Source organism: Condylura cristata, unplaced genomic scaffold (assembly GCF_000260355.1).
Source record: "Condylura cristata isolate star-nosed mole 26May11 unplaced genomic scaffold, ConCri1.0 scaffold00038, whole genome shotgun sequence".
NCBI lineage: Eukaryota > Metazoa > Chordata > Mammalia > Eulipotyphla > Talpidae > Condylura > Condylura cristata.
In genome coordinates, this window is record NW_004567139.1 from 3,852,527 (window position 1) to 3,862,389 (window position 9,863).

General features: G+C 50.2%; 1 protein-coding gene across 1 annotated transcript in view; it reads right to left on the reverse strand.

Annotated features, from left to right (window-relative positions):
• LOC105854408 overlaps positions 1-9,863 on the reverse strand; it is a 108,435-nt gene that overhangs the window by 63,162 nt on the left and 35,410 nt on the right. The window contains exons 2-3 of the mRNA XM_012732985.1: positions 8,803-8,993; positions 828-946 (exon numbers count right to left, since the gene is read on the reverse strand). Of these exons, the coding sequence (XP_012588439.1) occupies positions 828-946; positions 8,803-8,993 (310 nt within the window). The remainder of the gene's footprint in view (positions 1-827; positions 947-8,802; positions 8,994-9,863) is intronic.

Sequence of the window (9,863 nt, forward strand, 5' to 3'; positions counted from 1 at the left end):
AGTGCTGAGACTTAACCACCTGCACCACCAGGGAGGCCCTGACTTACTCTTACTCAACTTTCAGGAGCCTGATTTTGGCTTCCGATGCAGTTACCAGAGACCTTTTTGCCCCTTTCCTCTGTCCCAGCCCTCCCCCTGCAAGTTATCTTCCCCTCTTCTGGGATTCCATACCATTCACCCCCAAGTCCTATGTCCCCCACTTGACTTAATGCGAGAGCCTCCCTAGTTGATCATAACCCAATTAAACCCAGAAATCGTTGCAAACAGGCCTGTTTTATCCATCTAGAGGGCCTATATACCAGGTAAGAGGTGCTGACATAGAAGTGTTACATGAACAAGCATTTAAAATGACCCATGAAGAAGGATCTGGATTTTAAGACAGCAGGGAAAAGGGATTAGCATCACCAAACTTCACAAATATCCCTGTCACCCAGAGGGCAAGGCACAGGGGTGGAGACTCGCATGCCTTGCACAGCAGAGGTCCAGGAGGAATTCAGAGCAAAAGAGGGGGAGTAGGGAGGCCTGGGGGTGGGGGAGACCTGCAGGGATATCAGAAAACTGTCGTTTTTAAGGATTCTTCCCTGTTGTTTTTCAGAGCTCTCTTATGAGGTTTACAAAGCATTAGGACTTGGGTTTGGGTTTTAATTTCTCTCCTTGCACTGGTCTTCCGGGAGTTGGGGGGCGGGGGAGTTGGGGATGGCAGAGAGCAGGAGTGCATGACTCCTGTTACCCAAGGCACCAGCTTCACTCAGTTCCCCGCTGTGTGGACACTTTCTCACTCTCAGTCTGCCAAGGGTGAGGGAAAGAGGGGTACTTGGAAGACTTACTTCATGTAAGTGGATGCTTTTTGGAGGAGGAACTTCCCAGCTGCGTCCCACAGCTTTGTGGGTGCTCAGACTCGAGAACGGTGGCTGAACAGGCCCCAGGGAGATCGGCAGCTTCCAGTCTGTTCCAAGGAAATGGGAGAAATGCAGAGCTGTAGGTCCAGGAACTCACTCCCGTCGCCCCCGGCTCATCGGGGCTGATGTCTTTGTTGGACCCGACAGCGTAATAGGGAAGAGGCTCGTGCCACTGAGGAGAAAGCTGAGCCCCAAGCCCGGAGGCGAGGATGAAGGCTCCAGTTAGAGCCTGGCAGTGGTATGAATTGTTTCCCCGGAAGATGAGAAGGGGCGAAACATAATGGGCAAGTCTCTGTGCCCGGTGCATTGTGGGTAGTTGCTTTGCTCATGTCACGTGAGTCGAGTGGATTCTCACTCTGGGTGTTTAACCGAGCAGGATGATTAGGGTCACTGCAGGGCCCTTTAATTAGGCTCATTAAAGAAGGAATTGGATGGCCCAGTCACTTTTTCTACATTTGTGCGTGAGTATTCTTTTACCATAGTGCAGAGGTTGGTGACCTTTCTATTACTTTCTATGTGTGGGGCTTTCGGGGACATCCGAGTGAGTTATGACATTACAAACTACTTCAGCCACAGACAACATAGACGTTAGGCGTGGCTGTGTTTCAGTGAAACTTTATTTCTGGACATAAACTTTATTTCTGACACTTTTGTATAATTTTCATATGTTACAAAATATGGGGATGATGAACGTTTCATGTATTATCACGTGTAGAACCTTAATTTTCATTTTGAATGAAGTAACACTGCCTTCTTAATAATGCAAGTTGGGGGTGTATGTCATTGAGAAGCCACATGTCCCTACAGCATGGTATTCACCATTAGAACGTCTACGTTTTGGATTTTCATTCTACATTCAAACACAGGAAGGTCATTCTTTGCAAGCCATGCCAAAGAGGCGGGAGGACTGATTTGGCCCCTGAGCCAGAGTTTGCCTATATAAGTAGGTATCTCCATGCACACAGGGACAGGGCTGCTGTCTGAGACAGAAGCTAGAAGTGTCTGTTAGATACCTGGTTGGAGAGCAAGGGTTAAATGAATGAAGCCCAGGCTGGCCGGACTAACCCCCTTACAAAATCTGGGATTCCCAGGGACCCTGATGTCATCCAGCCTGTTGCCCACCTGTTCCTCTCTGTCTCTCTCTTACATCTTTGCAGTTCCCATGATCTCCCACCACTACCACGTCACCCCTGAATCATCACCATAGTCCCTTGTATTCTCTCTTACCATCCTGATGCTCTCCTCCCCTTGTATATGCCTCCCATCAGTGGTTAGCTTGCTAGTTTATCTTTTTCTTGACCTTTTGCTTGTTTTCTCTATATTCTGCTTACATGAGACCATCTACATTTACCTTCTTCCTTTTGACTTATGTCAGCTAGCACAATCCCTCCCAGCTCCAGTTTGCCTTTTTGATTGCTGAGTACTATTCCATTATAGCACAACAGTACTATTCCATTATACCAACCTTTATGTGTGACCGACCACATTAAAACCAGCCTAAGGATACAAGCCTCCCATCTATTAAAAATAAGAACCTGCCCTCCCTGCTGGCGCAGCGGGTTAAAGCACTGCACTAAGAAGCTTAAGCCACTTCCACATGAGTTCAATCCCCGGCTGCCTTGGAGGAGATCCACATGGCGAGGCAGACCTCTCCTGACCCGCCCGCTGCTCGCCTCAGCAGTATACTCCATCGATCTGCCTATTCTGCTCCCTACTCTGACCCTGGTGAATCCTCTCACCCTCTGCATCTCTGGCCTGTACCTCAGTTCTCTATGAATAAGTAAATAAATCTTAAAAAAAAAAATAAGAAGAACCAACTCCCAGAGTAAATGATCTCAGCCTTGTATCCATTCATCATTCATTTTCATGCTGCCCAACTTCCAGAGTGCGATGCGATTCTGTCCTGAGTGATGGAGCTCTGTTTTGAGAAATGCATCTTTAGATGACCGTCCCTGTGTGAACATCAGCGTGTCCTTACCCAGACCTGTAGGCTTCAGACACCTAGGCTGGGAGTAGAGCCTACGAGATAGACCTAAACGTCACTAAGCAGTGCCTGCCTCTGCTTGCCTTCTCCCACACATACACCCAAGGTGCAAATAATGCAAGCGCCATCTGCAGTTTTTCTCTTTGCTCTTCCCACTACTGAGCAGCCAGCACCCAAGGAACTATCCATTCCGTTCCTCTGGGTGTTAGGATCTGACGCTGTTGAGAGCCAGAGGGGGCCCTGGTAATGGTGGCCGGCGTGACTGCTGGGTGCCATCTGCAGTGATTGCTCTCCTGACGCAATTTAAAGCTAGAGACTGAAGTCAGCATCACACACCAGTTTCCCCTGGATGCCAGAGTAGGTCTAAAATAAAAATAATATAAAAAAAAAAAGCCACTTAGAATGACTCTGGAGTCTGCCAAAACACTTGGTGTTTTGAGACCACACTGAGATCCTGACACCCTAAAATGCTGTCTTTGGAGAGTGTGGGGGGTGAACACAATCTCGAGCATATCTTGCATATAGTAGTAGATGCTCAAAAAATGTTTACGAAACGAATGCAAGAGGGTGAGGGCTTGCAAGAGTACTTTTGTCTGAACTGGAACTTCTGGCTTCTTTCCAGGAGAACTGGCCTGCTGGGCGCATCCCAGGTCTTTGCAGAAGCCTGTCACGTTCTGGAAGAAAAGTTCCCCTTCCACCCCAGGCAAACGGAATCCGGTCTTAATTTTACAGTGTTGGAGAACACGCAGTTTCCTGTCTCAAATAGCAGCAGCTGGTTAAGTGTTATCTTAAAAGAAGAATCCAGTTTCCTTGGGCTTTGCCAAAGCTGCATTAGTCACCAGATTTCCCTTTTTTTCTTTCTTTTTAAAAAAGATTTATTTATTTATGCATACAGAACTGGGTACAGGCCCAGAGGATTCACCAGAGACAGAGTGGGAAGCAGAACAGGCAGATCTACGAAGTACAATGCTGAGGGGAGCAGCGGGTGGGTCAGGAGGGGTCGGCTGTGCCCTGTGGGTCACCTCTGGGGCAGGATCAAAGTTGCACTGAAGTGGCTGCAGCTGCCTTGCAGTGCTGTGTCCTCCTTTGTGCCACCAGACAGGGCCAGATTTCCCCTTTCTGCTGCCTTGGCAAATAGCCCCAAGGGCAGCAGGGGATATTCAGCAGGGACTAACCCACACCCAGCTCAGGAAGGTCTCAAGTGGAAAGACCTGAGGGAGTGAGAGGGAGGGAGGAGGAGGCATCTCATGCCCTTTTTCCTGTGAAATAATCATTTTTGGGTGGGGAAGGCTGTGCTCTGGGGAATAGGAGGTGCAGAGGCTGCCGCTGTCCGGAAGTGATGAAACCCTGAGAGAGATACAGACATTCATAGAAGACTGAGGATTTTTTTTTTTTTTCCTTTGCACAGGGGGTTAAAGTCTCAGCACTATGAAGCTCTCTGCAGCCACTGTGGTAGGAGTTGGATCCCCGGCCAGGGAGTGAGTGACCCACAGGGCGCGGCTGACCTCTCCTGTCTCCCCGCTGCTCCCCTCAGCAGTGTACTTCATCGACCTGCCTGTTCTGCTCCCCACTCTGTCTCTGGTGTATCCTTTCTCCCCTGGCACCTCTGGCCTGTACCCCAGTTCTTGCATGCATAGATAAATATACCTTTAAAAAATTAGATATAAGCTGTCCTCAAAACTCATTCCCTTTGGTACAGAATGTCTTTGCATCTTGGTATTAGACTCTTGAATTCTTTAAGGGAGAGTTTGGGTGCCATGGATCTTGGAAGCCTCAGTACCCAGCACAAAGCTTGGCACGTAGTAGGTGCTTAATCTATGTTGGTGACAGAGAAAGCCTGGAATGCGCAAGCAGAGAAGAGGCTGGGTGCTGGCAGCTTCTTGGCATCATGTGAAGTGAAGCTCCCGGGGCTGTGAGGGGCTTCCCCACCCAGGGGGTCTGTGATAAAGCAGCAGCAGCAGCTGGGGCCTGGGAAAGCGGCTTGACAGGGCGGACCCATGCTGACTTTCAATCTCTGCGCTGAGGATGAGCAGAGGCAGGCTTTGCTGCTGCTCTAGTCTCCTTGGCTCGCCATGTCCGCAGCAGCTCCCCTCCAAGAGAAGTTTAGCTTCCAGATCATGAAAAAATTGTCAAGCTCTGGCATCAGCAGCTGCCTCATCTCTGGCTAAGCTGGAGACTTCTGAGAGGCTTTAACAATTCCAAGAAGAGGAGGCGTCGCAAGTCAAAGGCGGCTGTGTTTTGGCAGGTGAGACCCTGGGCGAGCCCTCTGGGGCGCTCAGCTTTGTGCAGCCCAAGTTAAAACCACAGGGAGAGAGCTGAGTTCACCTGTGCTGAAGGAAGCCTCCAAGGCTGCTCCTCAGGCATCTTTTCAGGTGGAGACCATAATCCCGTGGCTTGCAGCATTTGAATGCAGTCAGCACTTTCGACTTTTAGCAGAGCCTAAACAAGCCCAGAAAGCCCTGACTCTTGAATATCAAAAAGGCATTTTGTTGGATTAAAGTTTTCTTGCTTTCTGCCAACTTTTGAATGGTGGGGGTGGGGGGGTGATACAGAAATCCTGCGACTTCTTTGCACACACTATTATTTCAAGGCTTGCACTATTACTTCCTGAACCTCCAGCCCCTGGCCTGGGGTCTACCTTGGAGCAGATGCTCAAAAATGCTAAAATAATACCCCAGTCTGCTTGCCAGGTCTTTACCGTTATGTTACCATTGTACTTAAAGCTTCCAGAACACTGGAGACAGGTCCTGGAGACAGGATCTTCTAGCAGCAGAGTGCTAAGTTGGCCCTAAGATTCTGCCCCCTCACATACATGCCTTATGTAATCTCCTCCCCTCCAGTGGGGCCGGAGCCTCCGACTCTGATGGGGTGAGACCCATGATGACAGTGGTTATGGGAGAGGAAGGAACTTTGCAGATGTCAGTTAGGACCCTAATCAGTTGACGTCAATCAAAGGAAGCTTTTCTTGCGCGGGCCTGGCCCTAGTAAGGTGATCCCTTTATTTTTTTTTATGCATACAGAACTGGGGTACAGGCCAGAGGTGCAGGGGGCTGCGTGCAGGTCCCAGCAGACAGCCACGCGTGGGGCTCCTTCTCCCCACGGCTCCTCTGCTGAGTCACAATTTTCTCAGTATCAGGCTCTGCGTGTCAGACGATGACCTTCAAGAGCGTCCCAACTAGGCGCTTCTTTGACGTCCTGGGTCTAGAGAGGTCCAGGGGCCGCAGAGAAAGCCAAGAGACTGCGACAGAGGGGCTGTACCCGGGGGCCAGCAGCCTCTGTGCACCCTCTGTGCCCTCTGCTTTCCTCTCTTCTCTGCTTTCCTCTGCTCCCCTGGCGGGAGAGCAGGCAGCGCGCTCTGCTTTAAGCCACCCAGGCGGCGAGCGAGTTTGGACAGGACACAGTTACCCATATTGGCCCGAATGATATGTTTTGCTGATTCTGACAAATTGGAGCAAATGTTCCCTTTGATCTGCAATCTGCCAGATCTCCAGAAACCCCCCGAGCAGAGGCGGGTTATAGGCAAAGGCTGTGGTTCAGATTTCTTACAACACATGGCTTCTGCCTGGGAAGTGGCTGTGGATTCTTCAGATAAGTCACCCTCGCTCGTCTCTGCACTCAGATTCCAGAAATTGCTGTGGAAACCGCACATTTCCAAGCAAACTTGTTTCTCTTTAAACATCTCTGGATTCTCCCTCCCCTCACACACACACACAAACACGCACACTCCACTGTCCATTTAGTACCTCTTAGATCTTTGTATTTCCTGCCAGGATGTCCTGCCTGGCAGACGCCCGGGGGCTGGGGAGTGCCCCTTCAGGCAATGGAAGCCGCCTCGCTTTCCAGCTGGCCGGTCTGCAAGCCAGCAGGGCCCACCAGCTCTCAGGCCCCTTTTTCCTTGGGCTGCGTCCTGCTTGCAAGATGTAGCGAGGGCAAGTTGGCAGCTTGCAGAGGATTCTCTTAGGCTGGTAAAAACGTCTGTTGGAAAACTTGCTATGTAATTTCCTGAGCTGTTCAGGGTCAGAAGGGGGTAGGAACCCCCAAATGGGAGAAATTCTTGATCATTTTCAAGTGGGAAGAAAATAAGAGACAGGTTCCTATGGGCGCAGCCTGGGATGCTAAACTGTGGGTCCCTAGCATAAGTATTTACAGACTCCAAAGCACCCCTGTCTTAGGGAGCTGCACCCACACTCTCCAGGGGTGATTGGTCGGGCCCAGACAGCACACAGTGGCGGGATCGTGCTCACGCCCACCCTCCCCAACACTGTTCTGAAAGGCTGAGGGTGAACTGGAGAGACAGCGGGGTCCCTTAATGCAGTCTCTGCCTTTGAAACTCTGATCATTTTTCTTGGCTTTATTCCTGCGGTACCTGAAACAGGGCCCGGTGCCTACCGGGTGCTTAGCAAATATTTACCTTCTGCAAGAGTGAAGCCATTTTTGCATCCTATGTTCAGCCCTAAAGTTCTGTTACTTAGCTGACTTTGCATGAGACCCAAGCTAAAAAGCAAAGGATGTTTTGATCTCTAGCTAGAACTGGAAGAGACAACAACTGGCAAGTGTCTGGGAAAGCTGGAGGCTCATGGCAGGCCCCCCTGGAGAGGGTCTCTGTGTCTCCAGGGAGCCCAGAAGCTTCTCCCACGTGCTCCCACTTGCCTTTTTGCAGCCAATTCTGAATGTTGCAATGAAGATTGTGTACCTGCTTTGCTTCAAGAGGCTGCGATCTCTGTCTTGACATAAAGGGTCTCTCTCCTCTCTCCTTTTGCTCCATCGCTGCCTTTTCCTCACCCTACAATTCCCCATAACCACTAGTTTTAGTCCTGGGAGTCTGGGTGAGTTTTGCAAAAGATCCATTTTCCAACATCTGCCTTATCTGGTTCATCTCTCCACAGCTTTTATTGGTCTGAAGGTGACTGAAACTAAGATGTTTACGAAAAATTGAAGCTCATTTTCAAAAAGTGAGCAGTGTTGGGCACAGCTGAGAAGCATTTCTAATTCCATGTGAATAGGACTCTGGCAATAATTAGGAGAATTTATGCATCCCCTTCTGGCAATTGCATTTTTTCACTCTGTTTAGCACTTGAAGTAAGTGATAGCATTGTGTTAGGGATCACAAAGGGTTGCATCTTCTAGTTACTAAATGAGGCTTAAAAAGGACTTTTCACCTTCAAAATATCCCATGATTTGTCCTCTCTCCAGGAGGCTCACTTAGCAGAGACATCATGTGGATGAATTTGCAAGAGAGATGCAAAGATGACTTACCTCCGTGCTCTCAAACCCCCCAACTACCCAGCACAGACAGGGAGGGCGATTCCATCCATTTAATCTGGGGGTGTAAATCAGACCTTGGAGCGCAACCTGCAAAGGCAGCCCCCCTGTGTCACAGGTGGGTGGGGATGGTGTTCTGTGTGTGGGTCACCGCCCCCCGTTCTGAGAGGCCCTTCTTGGAGTCAGGCGTTTGTTCCTTATACTTGAAGGGACACCTCATGCCGTTTTCTGCCTTCCCGAGAAATGCCTGGGACTTTGCAGGGTTGAGAGCTCAGTTTGGAAGAGCCCAATTCTGCAGAAGTAAAGGCAACGAGAGGGACTTGTGCTGCAGGCCCTTGGCCAGAGCCAAGCTCTGCTGTCCCTGGAGGTGAGCTTTGTTTTTCCTTCCAAGAACCAGAGTCTCTCCCTGGGATGAGGAGGCTGACTCTGGACCCAGGATACAGCATGGCGTTGGTGCCAGACTTCTTTGACCCAACTCCAGCGAAGATCGAAGCATGGAAATGAGAGCTTTCCCACTGCGAGTTCCACTTGCTGTTTAGAACCTGAATTTCTGCCTAGGAGCCATGTCCTGTCCCACCATGCTGCCTTTCCCCAAGGACTCTGGCTCTAGAACCCCATTTCATCAGCCAAAGGGTGTCTGAAAAATGTCTGCCTTACCCTTGACGTCCTTTCCGGGTTCAGCTTTGCTGAGTGAGGGGCCTTCCTTTGCTGGCTTCATGGCTTCTGTCTCCTTAGTTTTGCCCTTGGGGCTCTGGGCATCTTCCCCGTTCTGCAGTAGCTGACTGCTAGGCTGCTCTGCGGGCCGACCCCCTGGCTTCTTGCTCCCCCTCTTCCTCTCGTGGGGAACTCTAGACATAAAAGCCACCATCAGATGTGAGGTTCTGAGCGGTTCAACCGCCCCCCGAATGAGTGGCCCTGTGGTCACCAGAGGAATGAGTTGGGCAGGAACTCCCATTCTCATGGAAAGTTCTTACATCTGGGAAGAAAACAAATGGATGCTCTAGGCTTCCTCCCTCATGGAGCAGAGGGAAAGAAGGGCAGGGCGGGGTCTACTCGGTAGGACAGGGGAGAACAGGTGTCCCATGGCAAATGGTTCGGTGGAGACACCAAGGAGTCAAGCCCAACACACTAGAAGGTGACTGTTCATTTACGTGGATGAAACACAGCCAGTGAGCAAGTGTGGGCCAGCTAATACAGGGCAGAATTCAGGTCCTGCATAAAAACTGTGTTGGTATCCCCAATGCCCAATTGGTCAACCCCAATTGATATTAAAACAATTGTGTGTGTGTGTGTGTGTGTGTGTGTATAAAACACTGTGAAAGTAGTGGCTGGGTGGGTGCATGGGTGGGTGGGTGCGTGGGTGGGTGGATGGGTGAATGGGTGGGTTAGAATCTGTATTGGCAAACTCTCCTCACAAGGGATGTGAAACTGGTAGCTACTTTTAAGCTCCAATTGATATTAAAACAATTGTGTGTGTGTGTGTGTGTGTGTGTGTATAAAACACTGTGAAAGTAGTGGCTGGGTGGGTGCATGGGTGGGTGCATGGGTAGGTGAGTAAATGACTCACTCTGGCTCAGGTGCCTACTGGTCATTCCCTGCATTGGGGAGGGGTCTTACAGAAGAGCCTTGACTCAGTTCACTAAAGGTGGAGTGTGAAGTTCCAGGGGGAGGTTCTGGACACGGGCAAGTGGTCTGGAGGGAGGAGGGCAGTGTGCTGC